General features: G+C 39.8%; 1 protein-coding gene and 1 pseudogene across 1 annotated transcript; both read right to left on the bottom strand.

Annotated features, from left to right (window-relative positions):
• Positions 1 to 528: 528 nt before the first annotated feature.
• Positions 529 to 13,570, bottom strand: Rsph4a (radial spoke head component 4A). Its single transcript, XM_052164277.1, has 6 exons — positions 12,888 to 13,570; positions 10,467 to 10,701; positions 6,601 to 7,338; positions 4,733 to 4,871; positions 2,710 to 2,827; positions 529 to 760 (listed from the first exon to the last, which is right to left on the bottom strand). Exons 1-6 carry the CDS (start codon positions 13,568 to 13,570, stop codon positions 529 to 531), a joined length of 2,145 nt encoding a protein of 714 aa, XP_052020237.1.
• A 1,318-nt stretch (positions 13,571 to 14,888) lies between these two features.
• Positions 14,889 to 24,614, bottom strand: LOC127669192 (vacuolar protein-sorting-associated protein 36-like; annotated as a pseudogene).
• Positions 24,615 to 25,243: the final 629 nt, after the last annotated feature.

Here is a 25,243-nt window from a genome sequence, read left to right on the forward strand (position 1 = left end):
TGTGTGTGTGTGTGTGTGTGTGTGCGTGTTGGCTTTCCTGGAGCTTGCTATCCAGACCAGGCTGGCTTTGGACTCAGAAATCTTCCTCTGCCTCCCAAGTGTTGGGATTAAAGGTTTGTTTCACCACATCTAGCTTTTAAAATCTTTTTTGAAGAGTTACTTGTGTTAGCACTCAAGCACATGCGCAGTACCTGTGGAGGACAGAAGAGGGCATTCGACTTGGGGTTGCTGATGGTGGTGAGTCCCCCGACTTAAGTCCTAGCAACTGAATTCCTGTCCTCAGAAAAAGCAAAATTTTTTATAAACACTGAGACATCTGATTATTATCCTCCCCCCAGACTTGGTAACTTTAAAGGAATATTTTTGCACCATCGTTTTCAAAATATGTATGTTTGTTATATATACATACATATGTGTATATATATATGTATGTCTATATAAATATATATAATATACGTATATATAAAATCAGTCCCCCATAAAAGATTTGTATATTTTAGTGCCATAAAAGGTTAAGCTAGTTTTGAATTAGTCGTCATCATCCTCATCTTCATCTTCAGTTTCCTCGTTCTCCTCAGCTGAAAGTGTAACTCTCTCTTGTGTCATCCTGAAGGCCTGTTCCTCTTCCACACTGGGATCATCCATTTCTGTAATTTCTGGTCCACTGGGATATTCTTGATAAACTGGTGGTGGGCCTGGGGGTGTGTAATTCTCCACACTGTACTTATGACCCCAGCCTACGTAGAAGTTTTCAAACTTCCTATAAGTGAAAAGAAAATAAAGTTGTGTCTCTTATAAAAAGCTGACCCCATTATAGTCGTAATGTATTGTTACATATATTGGAACCATAATTTTTTAAATGTCATTTAAAATGCTAGAGTGAAATAGTCCCCAATTACATGAAATTATTTGATCTAAATTGCTAAGTCGGCTATGAAAGACAAAGGGCCAGGTTAGATGTACAGCCGACATCTGGAACTCCCTCAAGAAAGGGCTTCCAGTTATTCAATTAGTTAATCTTTTAGATTTTCCACAAAAATTCAAAAGTTGTTATTCCTTGTCTGGGTGAAGAATAAGAGGTGTGGGTAAAAATGGGTTTGTTACTGTTTCAGGCCTGATCATAGGAAATTGCAGAGGCTTCACCTTGTAGGCCTCACCCCATCCCACAGCAGATATAATGCATAACCAGCTGACAGACCCCCTTTGCTAAAGGAAATGTCAGTCAAGGATTCTGGCTGCACGCAAGGTGGGTCAGGTTCTTCTGAACGTTTGCATTCCTAACTCAAGAGCCTTTATTCTTAGTGTTCTCTCTCAGGCTAAAGCCCCCCTCCCCCCTTTCCTCCACACAGTCCCCCCAACCCCCACTCATAAAACTTCCTGAGCCTTTTTCATGGGATTCCCTCTCAAAGAGGTGACCTCATGAGACCCCCATATCTGTGACAAACACATTTCTTCAAATCTGTCTGACCCTGGGAAGAGAACCATGAGGATAAAATGTCAAACTTTCTCTTCCTCATCCTATCACAGTAAATAGTTAAAAGCTTGGCTTTCACTTCTGACTCTGTGTGGGTTTTAATTTTCTTTTTATAAATGTCACCATGTGCTTTCTGTCCTTACAATTCCTTCCACCACTACCCCCACCCATGCAACCCAGTTTTCTACACATCCACACTCTTGTGTTGACCAACCAACCCCTGAGCACCAGGCTTGTTTTAATAGCTAACCATGGCGGCTCAGCTCTCGTCTGCTCAGGTGAGCTTTTGGACACTAAGAAAGAAACAGAAACAAAACAAATGGAACAGTGTTCTTTCTCAGTAAGAGATAAACAATTTTTTTAGTAGTCTGTTGAACCTAATTACCTTGAAAGTTATAGCATAAATACAGCATATTTTAAGTAACTCGTATCAAAATGCTCAACCAAAATACCTAATTCAATTGTATCTTAAACTCTCCGTTAGTCCACTAACGTACTAACTCAACATAAAATCATGTCCACTGTAGATAAATGGGATAATTAAGATGAAAGGGTACAATCCTGAATTTACTCTAGCTCTGAATTTCATGCTTTCTTGTATGACAGAAGTCATTTAAATAAATCATACGATATATATCTAACATGAGCAAGATGAGTAAAAGTTGGCTTAACATTGCTGTCATAACATAATTTCCAGAGACTAAATAATTACAAAAATTGCCAGACACCAAGCAAGGCAAGTACTTTCAAAGTCAAATGCATATATTAATGTACTTGCAAAGTGTCCTTCTTTCCATCTAACATATGATACAAGTTGACCATGCTGAGTCATTTCTGTCTAGGATTTAGATCATAAACCACATGATTTATGACCTTCAGCTAAACTTGCTTCAACATGTTATCTTTGTTTCTTTGATTATGACTGCAAGTTGAATATGGTTGGGAATGTACTGCTTACCTACAACTCAGTACACTCAGGAATATGCCTGCCCTGGATGAAGGAATGAGCTCCCTGAACAAACCTATCCTTCTTCCATCCTTTGACCAGGGAGGTGGTCAATAGATTTGACCAGAGAAAAGGATTTTGATGTTCTGCTTACCAGCTATGGGTAAATAAACCCTTTTCCATTTTTATGTCCTGCTGAAGCGTGCACTGGTTTTGCACTCAACCAAAATATAAACCAAACTGTTGAGTGTGATTTCAAATGGCTTTGCATTTGTGGCCAGATACTTACTTGCCATTGGAAAAGGCATATGCTCCAGGCCAAAGATTGGATCGAAGGACAGCGATGGCATACTGTGGAATGAGATTTGAAGACAGCCGTGTTGTCCAAGCGGGTATATTCTGAATCTCTGGAACCCAATGAGAAATTTACAAACTTAACTTTTAAACAGATAAGACTCTACTGGTAGCTGAAGTGATTTTTATAAATATGGTGTAATAACATTTGCTATAAAAAATTAAAAACAGGATCTTCTGGAAGTGAGGTGCCCAGTTTTCTGAGGAACCGCCAGACTGATTTCCAGAGTGGTTGTACCAATTTGCAACCCCACCAGCAGTGGAGGAGTGTTCCTCTTTCTCCACACCCTCTCCAACACCTGCTGTCTCCTGAATTTTTAATCTTAGCCATTCTGACTGGTGTAAGGTGAAATCTCAGGGTTGATTTGATTTGCATTTCCCTAATGACTAATGAAGTTGAACATTTTTTAAGATGCTTCTCCGCCATCCGAAGTTCTTCAGTTGAGAATTCTTTGTTTAACTCTGTACCCCATTTTTTAATAGGGTTGTTTGGTTTTCTGGAGTCTAACTTCTTGAGTTCTTTATATATATTGGATATTAGCCCTCTATCTGATGTAGGATTGGTGAAGATCTTTTCCTAATTTGTTGGTTGCCGATTTGTCCTCTTGATGGTGTCCTTTGCCTTACAGAAACTTTGTAATTTTATGAGGTCCCATTTGTCAATTCTTGCTCTTAGAGCATACGCTATTGGTGTTCTGTTCAGAAACTTTCTCCCTGTACCAATGTCCTTAAGGGTCTTCCCCAGTTTCTTTTCTATTAGCTTCAGAGTGTCTGGCTTTATGTGGAGGTCCTTGATCTCAGCTTGATATAAACTCAAGAGTATGAATATTCTGGATCAATATAATTTTAAGCATGCACATGTAGGACACATGTACATGCATATACATTATGTATAAATGTATAAAAATATGCATAAACATTTTTACAACAAAGACTTTACTAAAGAAAAGAAGGTTTTATATTAAACAAAATTAGAAAATCTGAATGAAAGGGATACTTTTCTGGACAGATACCAAATACCAAAGTCAAATCAGGATCAGATAAACCATCTAAACAGTCCCATAACCCCTAAAGAAATAGAAGCAGTCATTAAAAGTCTCCCAACCCAAACCAGTCCAGGTACAAATGGGTTTAGTGCAGAATTCTATCAAACCTTCAAAGAAGACCTAATGCCAATACTCCTCAAGTAATTCCACAAGTTAGAAACAGAAGGAACACTACCCAATTCATTCTATGATGCCACAGTTACACTGTGTATTCTCCCTTGGCGATTGAATGGTTTCTGTTTAATCAGGAACTTCATAAGAGATTTTTTTTCTACTTCTATCATGTTTGATGTTCCCAAATAGATTTTAAAAACTGAGTGCATATTACTTTTAGTTTCAGAAGACATCATGTTATTTAAGAGGCATTTAACTATTATAAATTATTTTGATGACTTAAAATATGTCAATACTGAGCAATAGATTTTAAAATAAATTCTATTAGTTTAATAATAAGAAAAAACAAAAGGTTTGTATAGTCAGGGGGAAGAGTATGATAACTGAAGGAAAGGCAATTCATTAATGTGGAAGAGACTAAAGAGTTGCAAGCAAAACAATATAGGAAGAAATAAAGAAATCGGTATAGATTAAGAGACAACTACAGATGTCATATATTACTCTCCTGTAGCTATGCTATGTGTGGTACACAGAATACAAGACAAGAATGATGCCAACCTTTCCAGTTTGTTATAGTCCATTTATGTTTGCTCAGTGTATGACCCCTTCAGCTCCTTACAAGGCATATTAGTGTAGCCACAGCATTCTTTACTCCCAACCTTCCAGAACTCAGGAAGGAAAAAAAGTATGAGACCTACCTCCCTGCCCACTGTTTTGAGTCTCCAATGGTGGCATATTTACTACACAATGTGTGTAACATAGTTTATGAATCCCTCATTAACAGTTATGTAAATTTACCCAAGTCTTCAGAGATTGGTGTCAAAAGAGGAGGCCCCACTTCCTGCTCTATGTAATCAGGCTCTTCCCCTTTTTCTTCATCTTCTTCCTCTTCCTCTTCCTCATCTTTTTGTATAGGGTTGAACCAATTACAGCGACCCTGGAGATGAATGTTGCAAAGTTTGATGTATTAATGAGAATGTTATAAATCTCAGAATATTCATATTAGTTCATAGTTATCAAGATGAGACTTTGCGGTGGGAGAAATGGGTCAACTATTCTGACACAGGATCACTTTATATGATCTCTCTCTTCAGCTTTCAGAGTGACAGGTTTGCTGATACCATCACACACAGCTTACTCTAGGTTTACTACAGGAAACACAACAAACCTATACTAGTTATTTCAAAAAATTTCTGTTTCTTGAAGTTACAGAGCTAGAAGGTCTATGCATGCTTTAATATGGGCAAAAAATTAGTGGAAATGGTAGTAATACATTTTACTAGTTTGTAAACCTTTATATAAATGAAATAAATGATTTTCAAAAATAAAATTTTATTTATTTTAAAATGTTCTAATTGATTTTATTGATATGCTATTGTAGATTAGAAATCATCAGAAAAGTTTTAAGACTAACATTTTAAAATTCTATCATTAGGGTCAGGCATTGTGTTACACACTTAATTACAGTATTCAGGAGTCAGAGGCAGGCAGATCTCTTAGTTCAAGTTAGTCTGATCTACATAGCAAGTACCAGTCTGGTCACATATACATAATCAGACCATGTCTCAAAAAAATAAAGATTCATCATTATAATTTCCTCTTCTTTTTAAAGGGTTGGTGTGTGTGTGTGTGTGTGTGTGTGTGTGTGTGTGTGTATGTGTGTGTGTGTGTATGTGTGTGTGTGTGTGTGTATGTGTCTACCACATGTGTGCAGGTGTTCATGGAGGTCAAAAGAAGATATCAGATGTCCTGAAGCTGTAATTACCAGCCTAAAGCAATGAGGTGTCTGACAGGGATATCAGGAACCAAACTTTGCCTTCTAGAAGAGCAGAAAGTATCAGATAAACACTCATTGTCCAGTTCCTATACTTCCTTATTTATAGAATATTCCTAAAATATAAATGGTTTTAAGACATTGCTATGATAGCTCTAGTTATATGGTTAATAAAGGTACATATCTGACCTTCATAGTACTTCTTTTTTAGTATTTTTATTAGCATATAATAACTGAACAAATAATGTTTTATTGTGATGTTTACATGCAGTTATATATTTTGATGATATTTAGCCCATTATTTTCTCTTGTATCCTTTTCCAATGCTACTTATCAGTAACAAAATTTTAAGTGGGGTAAGATTAGGGTTCTAATTCCTCTAGTAATAACTCCTATTTGGAGTATTCAGAAGCAGCTTTTATCTATATGGATTTAGGATGAAGCTTTTCTACCTGTGATGCAGGAGTGTAGCAGATGTTTCAGGGTAATGCCTCTGAGTCTGTTGTCTCACATCTTACTCTATAATGAATGCATTGGCTAAGGTTGCTTTACTATTTCTCCCAACAAATCTGCCTTAACCCCTCAGTATAAAAATAAAGGCAGTCCTGCTCTCATTGGGTTGTGGTGAGGAATGAATCACTTCTATTTACATAATATGTAACTGATGACATGTAGTGTACTCACTACAAGAAGGTCTGAATGTATAACCACTGTACAAAACTGGTTTTTGTTTCTGACACAATGTTTTAGTGTTTCTTACATAAACGTTTTATATAGCAGAATAAAAACTATTGACAAAGTTAGTATACACCAATATTTAAAATATAACAGGTAAAGTAATTATAGATGCCACTGACATCTTTATCTGTGTACTACCTGAATACTCCCATACCTGGGGAAGAATATACTGCACGTGATGAACCCAATTGGATAGAGACTCTACCAGGTCAATCACTTGGATGCCTTCAAAGTCAGGGTTTTCCTCATAGCTGTCGCGTCCGCCTTCCACCTCTTCTTCCTCTCCTTCCTCTTCACCAAACTGATAGAATCCTAGAGGGCTGACATGGGTCCCGGCTGAAATGCGGGCAATTTGTGCTCTTAAGTAATTGCTTTCATTTCCTGGGAAGGGCGGGTAGCTTACCACAGCAGCATCTAGTCGCCCAGTGAAAAATTTCTTGATTTTTCTTGCAGTGACAATTTGTGCAGGTGTAACTGATGGTAGCCTTACCCATGGCCTTCCAGGCACATTGCAAACGAAATAAACATACTTGTTGGCACCCGTTCTACTTTCTTCCTTTGGTATAGCCTGTGGGGCCTTATACAAGGACTTCGGTAATTCCTCCTCCTCCCCCTCACCAGCTTCACTTCCTCCGTTGTCCCTCTCCTCGGCGATTCCCTCCTCGTCCACCTCCTCTTCATCTTCACCATCACGGAATTCCACTTCGGCAACAATATAGTTCATTTCCAGACCCAAGATCTTGCCCCAGAAGCGGCATCTTTGGATTGGGTGTGTATCAGTAAGTTGCTTGAGGGCAAGAAATACTCGGTAAGTCTCATCCGTCCCCAAACCAACTCCAGCCTGTTCGAAATAATAAGCTGATTCCATCACATTGGGCAGAGAGCTTTCTGCCTGGGAAAACAAATAGCCACGGTTAAAGTTTTACTCATAAGAGGAATGTTTGCCAATTTTCTGTGTCTTGATTCTAGCTCTACTGTTTCTTTTATGATATGCACCAAATTGTGTTAATCTTCAAACTTCAGTTCTTCCCATATACACACACTATTCCCTATAGTACACAACTGGTATAACTTCTTACACCAATTGTGTTCTATTCTTGTTGGTATGACATTTTGTATAGGGCTCTTAGAAAGAATTTAATAATTGCTAATATTAAGAATTCAAACCAGGCATTATGGATCACACATTTGATCCCAGAACTCAGGAGGCAGAGCAGCTAGATCTTTGTGAATTTGAGACCAACCTGTGCTGAATAGCAAGTTCCAAGCCAGCCCTATAGTGAGACCCTATCTGATAAAAAAAAAATCAATTTGTTTCATATAAAGTAAGTGACTAATGCTGAAATAAAATACAGTATAACTTATAAACACGTGTTTATATACATTTGTGTTACACTATTAAAATAAGTATAAATCATGGCTTTACATGTATGTCAGGTGAATAACAATCTATATAGTAACATGTAAGCTAATGTGAAGGCTAAAAAAGGAAAATATTTTTGGGAGTGCTTGGTATAACCTATGCTTTAAAATATAAGTACTTGACAGTGAAGTAATTAATAATTGAAATACTCAAGACAAACATAATTCCATAAAAGAAATACAGGAAAATGAGCACATAGTGCCCATCACCTGTATTTAAATATCAAGACAAATGGAGGTTACTACAAAAAAAAGAACACATACTGGAAGAGAAATTAGAAGTATGTTTGTTTTATACTTAATTTAAAGGAAAATATGCAACTTGATCTAAAAATTTTGAATTATAGTCATGTATCACTTTATACTGATACATTTGGAGACCTTTCATTCAGCAAGTTGGTCTTGCAAATATCATGGGAGTGAATCTTTTTCAAACCCAGATGACATAGTCTTCCATATATCCAGTATACATAACTATGTGTACTTTACATTGTTTTAACATTAATTTTAGTTTTTATGTGTATGGGTATGTTGACTGCCTGTAAGTCTGTGTACCATGTGCATTGTGTTAGAATGCCTGGACATGGAGTTATGGCTGAGAGCCTCCACATGGGAGCTTGGGATCAAGTCCAGGTCCTCTCAAAGTATAGCCAGTGCTCACAACCACTGAGCCTTCTCTCCTGCTTTCTAGCTCCACTTTTAAGAAAGAATCTCACCATGAAGCCATTGTTGGCATGATGCTCACTATATAAACCAGGCTGGCCTTGAACTCATACAGATTTCTCTACCTCTGCCTCCTGTTTCCTCAGGCTCCCGCCTCTGCTGCTGGCTCATGCTGGGACTAAAAGCATGCTCTATCATGTGCTTACTGTGTTTACTTTTAAATAAGACTTCATCAGTGCAGCAAGTTTGCTCATGGAACCATCACCATAAACACACAAGGTTTTATTTTTTTATTCATCTAACCCACTTTTTAAAAAATTATTTTATTTATTTACATTTCAAATGTTGTCTCCTCTTCCAGGTCTTCCCTTCCCCTCCCTTTCCCCTCCCCATTTCCTCTAAAGGGGTGCTCCCCCACCCACCCACCACACAAGGTTTTGCACCTCATTTCATAGCACTTCCTTCTATAGTGGGCTCTCATTTTGCTCCCACATTCTTCAAGGCTGAGATTTTGTAATGTTTTGGGGGGCTAGTTTCTTGATATCATTGAAAATGATTTATTTACATTTCTTACTGTTAAAATATCCAGGAGCAGATATGGGTTTATACCTCCTTATTAAGGACTCACTGAATAATGAGTGTGTGGTGGTTTGAAGTAAGAATAGTCCCTATAGATTTCTATATTTGAATGCTTAATCACCAGGGAGTGAAACTCTTTGAAAGGATTAGAAGAATTAGGAGATATGGCCTAGTTTGAGGAAATGTGTCACTGGGAGTGGGCTTTGAAGTTTCAAAAGCCCATGCCAGGCCCAGGCTCTCTTTGCCTGTGCATCAGGATACAGTTCTTATCTAGTGCTGCCATGCTTCCCACCATGATGACAAATAGACCTAAACTCTGAAACTGTAAGCAAGTCTCCCATTAAATGGCTTTCTTTTATGAGTTACATTGTTCATGGTTTCTTGGGGTAATTTCAATATGTTTGACACCCCCCCCCCCCAGACTCATGTTTTTGAATGCTTGGCCATAGGGAATAGCACTATTAGGAAGTGTAGCCTTGTTGAAGGAGATGTGGCCTTGTTGGAGGAAGTGTGTCACTGTGTAGGTGGGCTTTGAGATATCCTATGCTTAGGTTCTGCCCTGTGTAGAATTTAGTCTCTTCCTGGCTGCCTTCAGATCAAGATATAGAATCTTGGCTCTTCCGGCACTATGTCTACCTGTATGCTGACATGCTTCCTGCTGTGATGGTAATGCATTAAACCTCTGAAACTGTAAGTCAGCCATTATTAAATGCTTTTATAAGAGTTGTCTTGTTCATAGTGTCTCTTCACAGCAATAGAGCAGTGACTAAGACAGAGTGGATGTCTTATTTAATTATGTACCTTTTAGTTACTTTTTAGAAAATGACAGACAACATATATGGCAAAGGTCCCATAAAATTGCAAAAAAAATTGTACCATTTATTGACAGAGAAGTTGCCATATGATTATAGTGAAATGCATTGATTATAAAAGGCTTGAAGGGATGTCAGAAATAGCTGATTCAAATACTATTTATAGAACTTTAAAACAGTTGGTATGCTTATAAAGCAAATTTCATCTATTCTTGAAATGCCAGTGTCCATTAGTAGCATCTTGTTGGTCATCACTTACAGAACTTTAGAAATGGGCTGGAGAGATGGCTCAGTGGTTAAGAGCGTTGTCTGCTCTTCCAAAGGTCCTGAGTTCAAATCCCAGAAACCACATGGTGGCTCACAACCATCTGTAATGAGATTTGACGCCCTCTTCTGATGTGTCTGAAGACAGCTACAGTGTACTTACATATAATAATAAATAAATCTTTTAAAAAAAAGAAATGGTGTGTTCATGAAGCAAACCCCACTCATCTCTGAGTTCTAGTGCTCATTAATAGTATTGGGATAGTTGGTAATCACTTACAATTTCCTCCTCCAGTTCTGAATCAGCTCCTTCCAAATGTCCCTGGAGAAATAGAGCCTTTTGTGTCTCTGCTATTTCATATGCTGGAAGCATCTCATTTTCATTGCGGAGCATGTCTAATTTTTTATTAAAATGTGCCGTTTTCACATCTTGGCTTATATTTTCAATGATGTCAACAACATCTGCAGGACGCTCATCTAGTATCTTGGTCAACACTTTAGAAAGATGATCATATCTATGAAAACAGAAAATTCCAGATAACATATACATCATAAACACTTAGAAAAGATTTCATGCACATCCAATTGTGTTTTAGGGGAGTTTTTGAACTCTAAGAAAATTTAAGTGAAGGTATTCTCTATCACTCCAGATAGAACCTAGAATTTGCTTTAGTAAATCTACACAGTAGCATGATATACAGTCCACATCAGTTTTCACATTTCAGTTCTGAAAATGGAATCTCTTAGCTATAAGTTGTATGCCATCAGTAATGAACAGTTTTTACTTTCTTACCTTAAATTCTTTTTTGTCCTCCATTCTTGCCTACACCAAATATAATTAGATATCTAAATCCCACTAGCTTTTACCATCTTATGTAGTTTAAAATCTTTTTTTTTTCCAAATTACTTCTATGCATGTGGGTATGTGCATGTGAAAGCAAGTGCCCATGGAGACTAGAGCACACCAGCTCTCCTGGAATCTGTGATATAGTTGTTCATGACCTGCCTGATGTGGGTGCTGAAAACCAAACTCTAGTCCTCTGCAAGAGCAGTACATACCCATGACTGCAGAGCCATTTCTGCAGCTCCTACATTTTTTAAAAAGATGTATTTTATTTAATTGATGTGAGTGTTTTCCTTTGCATTTCCTTGTATGTGTGTGCCACATGTGCATGCTGGTTCCTGAGGAGGTCAGAAGCTATTATATCCCTGAACCCCCGGAACTGGAGTCGACAGATGGTTGAGAAGATACCATGTGGGTGCTGCCTACTGAGTCCTGATCTGCAAGAGCAACTAGTGCTCTTAACCACTGAGCCCCCTCTCCAAGCCCTACATCATATTTTGAAATTAACAATTAGCTTAAATGTTTTTAAGCCCCCAAAGAATGTATTTCATATTGCCATCTATCCACATATACTAAAAGATAAGTCTTCAAATTATTCATTATTTTCCCCTTGAAACTATTTTTGTTAGTTCTTTGAGAATTTTATGTGTGTTTGATCGTGTTCACCTTTCCTCTTCCAACTCTTCCCAGATCTATCATGACCCTCCTCTCCCACCCAGCTCTGTGTCCTTTTAGTTTTCCTCCACTAAGACCAATTGACGCTGCACAAATATTCTTAGACGTGTGGCCTTCCTATGGAGTGGTGATTGTTGTATTTTGTTCTTTTCTATTTCACAATTAAATCAGTAGAACTTCACTTACCCTCCCACCAATTAATTATACTGCTCATAAAAGACAGTCTGTATTTCTCAAGCATGAGATCTATAGGTCTTTGCAGACCCTAGTCACATGGTTCAGTTGTTCAGAAAGCAAGAAGTTCTCAAAGTTGCAACGGATGTCACGAACATATCTGGGTGGTTAGTTACCACATGCTTAAAAGAAAGACCTAGCATGTTTTAAAAGTAACCGGGTTTTCTGCTTTCCTGTAGGATACAAGATGTAGGACTTTGTGTGCCCAAATCTTAGGACGATCTTAAAAAAAAAACAAAAAACAAACAAAACAAAACAAAACAAAACAACAACAACAACAACAAAAAACGAGGATGGGAGGTCACTGTAGCACTGGCCTGGGAATTAACATAAAATCAAGCTACACGAGTTCTCACGCGGTTACAAGGATGCATGCTAACACTCTAGGTAATTGTACAATGTACAAACATCCTGGGAACATGCTTAGATTTCATGACTTTACAATCTCTTCCAAGCCAAGAATAAACAAAACAAACAACAAGAACAACCCCACCCTTCCAAACAACCACCCAACAATCAACCAAACTATGTGTCTAGGGTCTTTCTTCAAAGACCTAAAAGAATCATCACCAGTGGCCCAGATTTAAGTGTTATCTCGCTAGTGCAGTTATCTCACTAATTTACTACCTTTGTGTTTTATTTTTTTCCTCCTTTTTTGTCTGTCTATCTGTCTGTCAGCTATTCACATTTAGGTAGGGTCCCACTGTATTGCCCTGGATGACCTGGGACTTGCTGTGTGCACACCTGCTGGCCTGTAACCTACTGGCCTCTCCCTCCCCTTCTATATCCCGAATTAAAGGCCTCTGCCCCCACACCCAGTAACTTTCTTTTTCAAATGAAATCCTTTCAGATTCTATGTTCTTTTTGCCTACAACAAACTTTCACAGAAATACCTTACTCAGCGCCTGCCCCAGTTGTCACCCCACCCCCACCCCCGGCGATACTTACAAGTTTAAGCCAGACTTGCTGCTGGTACTCAGCAGGTATGCTTTTGCATTCTGAATGGCCACCTCGAGCATTCTCGGGGCTTCCTCACTGGCTCTGACCTCAGGCCGGTCTGGATCACAGTTGCTGTCCGAGTCTTCCTCTTGGAAAAGATCAAATCTCAGCCCTTTGTGCTTGGACTTGTTCCTGCTAGTGTCCCTCAGCCCACACAGGTCAGGGTGGGGTGTCTGAGACTGCGGGAAGGCACTTTCCTCTGTATGGCTTGTGTAGTGAGAAGTTGGTGGTCTTGCAGCAGAAGATGGTTCCCAAGGATCAGAGTAAGGCATCCTGGTGTCAGTAATCCCACTAGAGACCCTCTCTGCTAGAGATGCAGCCACAGGATCCTGAGTAGTTGCAGTCTTGAAAGGAGTGGAAAGGAACTCCAGAGGAGGCGGGGGAGGGGAGGATGAAGCTCCTGTTCCAGCGGTGAGGTCTCCCAGAGACAGGCTGGCTCTAGACTGGCGGCCCCAGGAGGGGCTCATTCTAGGTGATGGTTCCATGTCTGACCTTTGTTTCTCTTCCCTGTACTCAGGTGATGGGGGACCAGGATCCTGGGAAGTAGCTTCTGACTCTTCTTGCCATGATCTCTCTGCTTCCTCTGGCTCTTGATTTTCCTTTTCTTGTTTCAGAGAGGTAGAATTTTCCATAGGAATTAAGAAATTAAAAAATGCATGTGAAGGGAGTGTGAAGATATGTAAGGAAGTAGCACAGGGCTTTGTTGAGGTCTTCTAAGTGATCAATTTCTGGATCAACCTGCCTTCACAGGTTGCAAGCGTCCGTCCCGTCTCCATAGCAACCCCAGGCTGGCAGTCTCAGCTTAAACTCAAACAACCCTGTTGCTAGGCGTTTAGGGAGGAGACTAGTTTTGTGATTTGGTGAAGTCTCTGTCCCTCTTCTTAGCTCAGCCAATCCGAACCCGACCCTTTCGTTTTGTTTGTTTTATTGTTTTGTTTTGGGAACCGAAGACTTGCAAGATGAGAGCAAAGGTGGAACTGTGATCGGGTGTTGGAGGTCTTTAAAGGTATGACAGCTTTATCCAGATTATGGATATGAAACATGAGTAATATATATGAAGTGTGGCTCAGCAGTTAAGAGCACTGGCTGCTCTTCCCGAGGTCCTGAGCTCAACTCCTAGCAACCACATAGTGACTCACAACCTTCTATAATATAATCTGATGTCCTCTTCTGGCATGTAGGTATACATGCAGATGGATTACTCGTATATATACTTAAATAAAAAACGGGAATAAATGCTTAAAGTCAAATAACATTTCCTATTCTCTTTTCCCTACAATTTGGGTGGTAAGTATGAAACCCCAGGCCTCTGCATTCTAGGGACGTTCCCTACTAGGACATGATGCCTTAGCCCTCTACTTTTTTTAAAGGGAATGTTGTTGTTGCTGTTTTCTGATCTGTTGGAAACACAACTATGTCTGCTTCCAAAGACCCAAGGAAGGGCCTGGCACAGTATTCTGCAGTCTGGTTTCTTTACTTCAGTGTTGTCAGTCCTTCAACTAGAGTGTAGCTATTGCCTCCTTCATGAATGCCCCAAAGATGGCACATCAGGTGTAGAGAAAAACATTTATAACTCAGCGATGTTTAATCACACCAAAATGATTGCCTAGTCTATCAAAACATGCAGCTTCACTTTTCTTCCTCCAAGGACCCACCATTGATCAAATTAAAACCCACCATGTTTCAAGCTAAGTTCTAAGAGTTCTTCATAACTATCGTGTGACTCTAAATGCAAATGCACATTTGCTTTTCTGTATTTCCCTATAGGTACCCTCAATAAGTTTCTAAGACCATAAGTTTAGTCTTATTTACAAGTTTGATTTTACAAGCTTTATATTATATTGCAGATTTCTAACAGATTGGTTGTTTGTGTTTATCTCTTCAGCTCAATGTCATATGCCCTTGACATAATGCAAGCCTACAGATAAAAGGTATTCAGATACAAAATTCTTAGTTCTGTGTCATAAGTGTATTTGAGGAAGCCCTCAAGCCTTCCATGGAGTTGCCATCTTCTGCCATGCTTTTATTAGCCAAGAGGACAGACATTCTCAACGTCGTCCAAAGTCAAGGATCCCCTTTCTGAAATTGTCTTCAGAGTGAGACCGGCCACGGTTTCATCTTTCTTGTAGATTTGAAGCTCAGTTACCATGACATCAATGCCAAAAACCCAGAGCCTGACAGGCAATTTTAGTGCTTCCAGTATCTTGCATGCATTCACAAAATCTTCTGGTGAGAGCAATTCTATTCCTCGAGGTCTCCTAAATAGTATATCTCGGTGAGGGACATCATCCCCATGTCCCTCCTCATTCCTCTGAAGGTGCCAGCAATATTCCAATTAGCTGTTTGACTAGCTGCATGTGGGACTATGTGCCTAAGCCTTAGTTTCCTTGGCAACTGTGTTGGTTATTCCCACAATTAGCAACTACGACTTAAACAGGATAGTCTCATCTTTACCATGCTTCTCTTTAATCTCACTAATGAGTGATTTTGATAACATCACCATTTCCTTTGCCTTGATTATTGGCTTATGAAGGTCTTCAATGGCCTCAAAATGTTTTTGTATGTCTCTCTCTCTCTCTCTCTCTCTCTCTCTCTCTCTCTCTCTCTCTCTCTCTTTTCCTTTGAGTTTCCTTTTGATACCTAAAATTCCTATAGGTCTTGTGCTTCCTGGCTGGGGTCCATCATTTGTAGTGACTGGAAAGCTGGTGCACTCTCCCATCTTTTCTGCATTATTTCCTCTAATCAATGTCTAGGTGCACAGGGACCAAGATTTTGTCACTCTTTGCAATTCAAGAGTCCCTTATTTTTCTGGTCTCGCCAAATCAGTCGATGTGTACTAAGAAAAGGAGTCCCAGCATCAAATCTTATCCTGAGTTCTTTGATTTCCAGGAGGCCTTTGATCCACCCTAAGCTTTGGTGCAAGGCTGGAGCCAGCCAGCCTGCCTCTGTGCTTGCTGTTGCTTCCAGCAGGCTTCTTGCCATGGCCTCTGGTGGACACTGGGATTGGGGAGGCCCAGAGGGAGCATGGGGAGATCCTTGAAGCAATTCCACTGAAATCAGGTACGAGACAAGGCTGCCCACTCTCTCCCTATTTATTCAATATAGTACTAGAGGTTCTAGCCATAGCATTTAGACAACAAAAGTAGATCAAAAGGATACAAATTGAAAAGGAAGAAGGAAAGCTATCACTATTTGTGGATGCTAAGATAATATACGTAAGTGACCCCTAAAATTCTACCAGAGGACTCCTGAAGCTGATAAACAACCTCAGCAAAGATAATAAAATTAACTCAAGCTATCAATAGTCTTCCTCTACTCAGAGGATAAATGGGCTGAGAAAGAAATTAGGGAAACAACACCTTCCACAATAGCCACAATAATTTAAAATATCTTGGTGTGACTCTCACCAATGAGGTAAAAGATCTGTATGACAAGAACTTCAAGTCTCTGAAGAAAGAAACAGAAGGAGACTTCAGAAGATGGAAAGATCTCCCATGCTCATGAATCAGCAGGATTAGTATAGTAAAAATGGCCATCTTGCCCAAAGCAATCTACAGATTCAATGCAATCTCCATCAAAAATTGCAACTCAGTTCTTCACAGAGATAGAGCAATTCTCAAATTAATCTGGAATAACAAAAAAATACAGGATAGCAAAACCTTATTCTCAATAGTAAAAGAACTTCTGGGGTAATGACCATCCATGACCTCAAGCTGTACTACAGAGCAATAGTGATTAAAAACCACATGACATTGGTACAGAGACAGACAGGTAAATAAGTAGGAATAGAACTGAAGACCCAGAAATAAACCCACACACCCATGGTCACTTGATCTTTGACAAAGAAGCCAAAACCATCCAATGGAAAAGAGACAGCATTTTCAACAAATGGTGCTGATTCAACTGGTGGTCTGTATGTAGAAGAATGCAAATTGATCCATTTTTATTTCCTTGTAAAAAGCTCAAGTCCATGTGGATCAACGACTTCCACATAAAACTAGATATGCTAAATCTAATAGAAGAGAAAATGGGAAAGAGTCTTGAACATATTGGCACAGTGGAAAATTTCCAGAAAAGAATACAAGTGAATCAGGCTCTAACATCAACAATTGACAAATGGGATCTCTTGAAAGGCTTCTGCAAGGCAAAGGACACTGTCAATAGGACAAAATAGCAACTTAGAGATTGCAAAAATATCTCTATTAACCCTACATTCGGTAGAGGATTAATATCCAAAATACACCAAGAACATAAGAAGTTAGACTCCAGAGAACCAAATAACCATATTAAAAATGGGGCACAGAGCTAAACAAAGAATTCTCAACTGAGGAATATAGAACGGGCAAGAAGCACCTAAAGAAATGTTCAACATTCCTCGTCATCAGGGAAATGCAAATCAAAATGTCTCTAAGATTCTACCTCACATCAATAACTCAGGGGACAGCAGATGCTTTCAAGGATATGGAAAAAGAGGAACGCTCTTCCATTGCTGATGGGATTGAAAGCGGGGTAAACCACTTTGGAACACAATCTGGTGGTTTCTCAGAAAAGTGGATGTTGAGTGTACCTTTAAAAACATGGTACTGCCTTTGCTGGGAACCGTGACCCTGGAGCTGCTGCCTGAGCTCTGGCCCCTACCTGTTCCCTTTTGTTCCTCCCAGCTTAGCTTTGCCAAGCCTCAAGCTCCAACCCTGATTCTTTCTCTACCCACCTTTGCTTCACTGATGGAAAACAGACAGCTTCATTACTTTAGAACTGGCCTACTAGCACAGTTGCTGGGCTCAAATACCTCAGCCTGGAAATGTGTGCCCTTTTAATTTATTATTCTCATCTCTCCTCATGCCCTAAGCTTAATGGTTCCTATCAGCTAGCCTCCTTGGACCCCCTTGGCTATCCACTGGTGGCAGAGGCCACTGGTTCTAGCTTCCCCGAGATCTTACATGATGAGTCGTGCTGCTTTTCCCAAAGGATAAATAGCCCCTTCTCTTTTCCTGCCTCTCCTTTTCCTCCTAGGATCCAGAAGTCCCACCTGTCCCTTCATCCAAGCTATTGGGTCCTGGCCTTATTTATTGACCAAACAAAGAACCAATTGGAAATAGTTCTAACTAAAGACCCAGCTATACTACTACTGGGCATATACTAGGGCGCTGCTTCAAAATATAACAAGGACACATGCTCTACTATGTTCATGGCATCTTTTTTATAATAGCCAGAAGCTGGAAACAACCCATAGAGGAATGGATACAGAAAATGTGGCACATTTGCATAATGGAGTACTACTCAGCTATTAAAAACAATGACTTCATGAAAATATCAGACAAACACAGGGAACTAGAAAATATCATCCTGTGTGAAGTAACCCAGATACAAAAGAACACACGTGGTATATGCTCACTGATAAGTGGATATTAGCCCAAAAGTTCAGAATACCCACGATACAACTCACAGACCATGTGAAGCTTAAGAAGAAGGAAGAGCAAAGTGTGGATGCTTTAGTTCTACTTAGAAAAGGGAACAAAACCATCACAGGAGGTAGGGAAGGGAGGGATCTGAGAGGGAGAGAAGGATAAGGGAAAAAAAGAGGAGGAGGATCAGGTATGGGAAAGGACAGGAGAGAAGTAAAGAGGGTCAGGAAAATGAATTGAAATATGTAGCAGTGGGAGATGGGGAACTAGTGGTAGCCACTAGAAAGTCCCAAATGCCAGGGAACTGAGAAGTTCCCAGGACCCAATGGGGATGACATTAGCTGAAATGCCCAACAAAGGGGAGATAGAACCTTCAAAGACCAACTCCAGTAGACAGGCATGGCCCCAAGTTGAGGGATGGTGCCACCCACCCATCTCAAAAATTTTAACCCAGAATTGTTCCTGTCTAAAAGAAATGCAGGGACAAAATAAAATGGAGCTGAGACGGAAGGAAAGGTCATCTAGAGATCATTCCTTCCACCTTGAGATCCATGCCATCTGCAGCCACCAAACCCTAATATTGCTCTACAGTAGAAGATTAAATTTGTAGGAGTCATAATTTCCTATTTCAAAATTACATCATTAAATTTTACCTATTTATGGGTGCATTTATGCATAGCATTTGTTTATTTTTGTATCACACATGCACACATTCTCCCAGAGGACAGCTTGTAGGTGCTGGCTCTCTCCTTCCACTCTGTGTGTCTTGAGAATTGAATTTAAGTCATTAGGATTGGCATCAACCCCACTGAACCATTATCTCTACACAGAAATATCACTTCAGTGTCATGTAAATCTTAATAGTGTGGTAATGACTTGAATATAGCATTGTGAACTGAGAAAAACAGAATTCACAGGAATCATCTCTCACTTAAAATGGCAAATGATTTTTGATATGACTGCCAAGAACCTTAAAGGGGAAAGTTAACTCATTTCAACTAATATTCTTGAGGAAATTATCCACATTCAAAAGAATAAAGACACTTTCTCACAATATATGTTTTTTTTCACAATTTAGTTATGCTTTAATTTTAAACAAAAAGTGTTATTTAAATATCCCTATTTTATTCAACAAATGATTGTACAGTAACTGAAGAAATCTTTTGTCACCAAACTTTGGCTTAACAAAAAAATATAAAAATGGTATGGAACCACTCATTAAATGGTTTCTGTACAGATATGGCCAGAGTTTTAAAGTAATGACAATTTGAATTTTACTAGCAACATAACTTCAACACATAGAAGTAATTCTTCTTCTCATTCAATATACACTGAATCCACAAAACTGCCTAATCTTTAGGTAATGGAATTCATATTTTTGGTTAGCTGTTGATTTTATTAACTTGTTTATCTTTATACATTACATAGCTTACAGCCAAGAGGGGTTGTCTATTCAGACAATATGCACCGTGACACCAATTTGCATGGCTTTCTATACCATTTGATGATGAAGTTAGGCCATTTTGCAAGTGAATGTATTAATGGAAATAAAACACAAATGGATATACTCAAAGAATCAGGAGATTTCATGCACAGTCAAGAGCCTAGCAGGTGTGTTTCCTCTGTACACAACTAAACAACCATTGGACTGAGCCCAGGAACCCCAATGGAAGAGTTAGGAGACAGACTGAAGGAGCTGAAGAGAATTGAAACCCCATAAGAACAACAATAATATCAACTAACCAGACCCCTTGAGCTCCCTGGGACAAAACCACCAACGAAATAATATACATGGAGGTATCCATGGCTCCAGCTACATATGTAGCAGACAATTGCTTTATTTGGCATCAATGGGAGGGGAGACTATTGGTCCTGTGGAGGCTTGATGCCCCAGAATAGGGGGACGCTAGAGTGGTGAGGCAGGAGTGGGTGAGTGGGTGGAGGAGCACCCTCATAGAGGCAAAGGGGAGGGGTGACAAGATGGGAGGTTTGTGGAGGGGAGACTGGGAAGTGAAACAACATTTGAAATATAAATAAATAACCAAAAAATCCCAGTTACAATATATCATGGATGTATTTTTTTTGTTTTCCTTTTCTTTTTTCCTCCTCCCCTCTTCTACCTCCTTCCCCTTCTCCTTCTCCAGATTCTCTCTACATAGCCATGGCTGTCCAAGAATTTACTACATAGACCAGACTGACTTGTAACTGAGAGACCCACCTGTCTCTTCTTCCCAAGTGCTGAGATTGAAGCTACACACCACCATACCCAGCATCTGCTGAGTAAGTTTTAGATATTAGACAACTCATATAAGAAGTAGGATTTTGAAAGCACAGACCAGAGGCTAGAGAGATTGCTCAATGGTTTGGAGTTTGTACTTCCCTTGCAGAAGACCTGGGTTCATTTTCTAGCAGCCATCGGCTTACAGATAGCTGTAGCTATAATTCCAGGGCATCCAACACCTCTTTTTTAATCATCCTGGGTATACCTGTTCTTATGAGCACATATCATATACTACAAACACACACACACACACACACACACACACACACACACACACACGTATGTGTGTGTAAATAAATAAATATATGCATATATATAATAAAAATTTCAAAAGTGAAAAAATTTATTTCTGAACATGAAGGGATCTTGAATTCCCCAAAGTTGAAGATGGTTGCTGACTTAAAGAATTTACCATGTGAAGTCAACCCAAAGCATGGGGACAATATTTTCCTATTTTTCTTTGTTTTTCACCCGAAGGCTCTGAATCATCCTGTTTTGTCTTCATTGCCTCTGGAGTGTACATCTGCTTCTCGTTTCCATATTCAGAAAACATACATAAAATATTTTGGCCCTAAAAACTGTCAGAAATGTCACCATAATTGACCTTTATACCTCTCTTTTAGTAGTAGGAAGACTGGTCTACTGTGTGTGGGGGGCACCATTCTCTCCTAAGACACTGGATTGTATAAAAATGTAGAAAGACCACAAACATTCATTGGGCTCTATTTCTCAGCTTCAGGAGCTATTTATTTAGCTCTTCAAGTCCTTAAGACTGTACCTTCCTCCATTAAATTGTTTTTGTTGGAGTATTTTTCCTCGCAATGGAAAAAGATAATACTCTTATACAAAAATACTGCAGTGAGGACATCTGACTAGCAGCTGTCTTTTAGTCTGAAAGCACCCTTGTGATTAGTGGTTTTAACCAAATATTATTGTTTTAAGACATTTTCATGTAATGCTTTTCATTTCACTTTTAAAGGTTTCCTCTTGGTTTTATCTCTTCAAATAGTCCCATAGTTCACTTTGGCCAAGAATTCATATGAGATACTCAGCTTTTCTATAAGAACATCCCTTTTCTTTTCTTCAGAGTATCTTTGGTTTTGCTTCAAAGGATAAAATCAGGAAAGAAAACCTCGGGAAAGAAATAATAGCAGTATGGTCCTGTGAAGAGGAGAGTTTCTTCAGAAAGGTAATATGATGCTGAGATTCATTTCACAACCAAGGACAAGGCTTTACTCTCAAGGTTTTCCTCTTATGAATGAGTTTTACTGGAATCTTCTGCCTCCTGCCTTTGTCTCTGAGTTTGATAATCTGTTTTAGTGTGCCATGAACCATGGTTTGACAGCTATCAAAGAGTTTAGAAATCTGCTTTAAAACATGAAGCAAGAATCATCAAAGTGTTGCTCAAGTAAAAGTTGAAGTCACCAATTATATACACAATTTGTTTCAGGAATTTAAACAGAGCCTTCTTGTGTCATTTTGTGTGATCACACTCAGGTGCCACCTTTGTGAGTTGCTTTGTTTTGTTACAGGTTTCACCTAGGGATGAACATATATTCTGTCATCTTATTTGTATCCTAAAATGATGTTTCTTTCTATGCCTGTATTTTATTACACAGGGTTACATGTTGAAGTCTTGTTGGTATTTTTGTATTTAACTTTTTATTGATTGATTGTGAGTTTCTTATCATGCACCCCAAAACCCCTCATATCTCCATCACTTCATCCTTGCTCTCTGCCCTTGCAACGTTCTTTCGCACTCCTTCAAAAAAAAAAAGGGGGGAAAAAAAACTTCTTTGCAGAAGCATTATTGAATCTCACATCACACCCTTCTGTCCATACTTCTTTACTTGCAAATGTTCATTGCAATGAGTCATTGATCTGGGTTAGGGCTTCTGCATTCTGCTACACTATCAATAGTGGATTTTCATTTGGACTCCTCTTGGTTATCTTGCTGCCCTGTGTCATGGAGAAGCTGAAGCTTTGGTTTGTAGAACTAGACCCTTCACATGCTCCAACAGTTGATAAATATGGGTAAATACTGAGGTGGCCCAACTCAAAATCATAGATTTGGACCTGGATAGTAGTGGAGTGGAGATATGCCTGCCCGCCCTCCTACTCTCACACCACCAAGGTATCCTGGCTACCTCACCCAATGGCACAGATGACAGGGGTGAGAGCCATCTCTTCTACTCTCATACCCTTGGGGCTCTCTCATCTGTACCCACACTAGCAGGGCCAGCTCTCCTCTGCTGTCAGGTGAGGTGCTGCAGCCAGCGGGGAGAGGAGCAGGCACAGCTCCTGCTCTCATGACTCTGGAGCGAGATTTCCTGCCTGCCACAGGTGGCAAAATCTAAAGAACAGGAGGTGTGGCATCTCTCCTTCATCTATACCACAGTGTGGTCTTTTTTAGTGTGTATTATTCCATGGACTTCCTGTATCTTCTGTGGTTTCAAAGAGGGGGTTATGGTGCTACCATGAAGGCACAAACAAATTATACATGGTTTCTGCTCATTTTACAAAATCTGATTGGTCTCAAACAATATTCATCACTTTCTACTTGTTTATATGCTCAGGTGCATAATCAGAAATCATGGGACAGTAAGCTTTTTCAAGTTGCATCAATTGCCTGAAAAGGAACAAATGTAAGAGCCTCTTACTTCTATCTAAACTGTCAGTATGCTTTGGGAGATACACAATAATTTTAGTGTTCACAAGGCTAAGTTTATATCTTTTATGCAACCAAGTGAAAAGCTCCAGAAAGTATCTTTTTATTATTAAATTTAAAAATTATGGGTACCTTGCCTGCAAGTGTGCCTATGTATCATATGTGTTCAGTGCAATGAAAAGGGCACAGGATTCGCTGGAACCGGTGCCACAGAAGGTTTTTAGCCTTCATGGAGGTGCTGAGAATGAGAGCTGGGTCTACCAGAATAGCAGCCAGAGCTCTTACCTGCTGAGCTCTCTGCAGCCCAGACTATCTTTCAAATGCGATATCCTGGACTCTGTAAAACCTCAGTGATTTGTCAGCAGTCTCCTTTCATCCCGTGCCACAGCCCAACAGCAGGCAGAACCACACAGTCACTTTATGCTCTGCCTTCATCCTCTGTGACAGATTTACTTTGGAATTAATAAATTTTAGGTTCGGGCTCCACCCTTGCCAGCCTTCTTCATCAATTTCAAATTTCTAATTTTGTGTTACCTTTAGGAAGAGACTCCTTCAAAGTAAATAGGTCACACACTGCCACACACATTTAAGTATTCATGCTGTTCTCTGATTTTAAATATTCGTGTTTTTTTTTTTCTCTGAGACAGGGTTTCTCTGTGTATCCCTGGCTGTCCTGTCCTGGAACTTGCTCTGTAGACCAGGCTGACCCTGAACATGGAGGTCAGTATGTCTCTGCCTCCCAAGGGCTTGGAATTTAAGTCAAATGCTGCCAGCAATGCTGCCTCCACGACTAGTCTCCCCATGCAGAAATTTTAATAGGTGTTTTGGGAGGACTAGGAGATTTAAAAATAGACAGTTTGAAGTTTGGCTAGCTGTAAATTCAAGCTACATTTTGGAATGCACTTATAAACTATGGTCATAATTTTATTTATCATTTATAAAGTTGCAGAATTTCTTAATTCCAGGTGTAGTTCTCCACCTGCCAATATCATCAGCTCTGTTCAGTCCCACTTGTAAGTCCCCCTTCTCTGTGGAGTAGTGGGCTAGTCCTCACAGTACGGCAGGTCACTGTAAGAGAAGTCCTGGCAGCCTCTGCAGGCTCTGCAGATAATGACGAGGTAGTAAAACCCTGGCACAAACACCAAGATACCCACAATCAGGACAGCAGTGGCCCTGCTGGTCCCCACGTGACTGACGTATCCTGTCAGAAGAAGGCAGCCCACAACGATGAGAATGGTACCAATCAAGAACTGCAAGGTGATGCAGAAGATGGTCTTGTAAGGAATCTTAGCAGGGGTTTTGTTTAAGAAGTGAGATCTCATGACACCCAGACCTCTTTAATTTAGTTAGATGTCACTTCCGCAGCTCGAATCTCTCCTGAACGTTACAGTGTTCTCGGTCAGTGGAGGCGAGAGTCCAATGTTGTCTTTGCTCCCTGAGATCACAACTTGACCTTGCAACTCAAATATTTTCCAAAGGTTACAAAGTCCTGGTCAGTGTCAGACAGCAAGGTTTACTTTGCTCTGGGGAACCCCTATGCTACCTTGCACCTCAGACCACTCCCGAAGGTTTCTGCATCCCTGTCAGCACTGGACAGTAACGCTCCCGGGGATCAAAAGGTGATCTTCGAGCTCAGAGCCATTCTCAAGGTTGTAATGTTCCGGGTCAGTACAGGGAGAGCTTCCGATGCTCACTTAGTTCCTGAGGATCGCAGCGCTACACTCGTGCAAGTGGGCATCGTGGTCGCTCTAGGGAATGAACTCCTCAGGCTGACATGCAGAATGTGGTGATGTCTGAGAAGAGGATTAACGGTTGCCCTTACAGGCTCGTGCAACAGTTCGCTCAGCGTCTGTCTCGTCTCTGCCTCCACCAGACTAACGGCTTCTTTTGTTCCATAGAATGCATTTATAAATCTTCAAAACGATCATGACTTTGATAGATAGTATTATGG

Source organism: Apodemus sylvaticus, chromosome 19 (assembly GCF_947179515.1).
Source record: "Apodemus sylvaticus chromosome 19, mApoSyl1.1, whole genome shotgun sequence".
NCBI classification, from domain to species: domain Eukaryota; kingdom Metazoa; phylum Chordata; class Mammalia; order Rodentia; family Muridae; genus Apodemus; species Apodemus sylvaticus.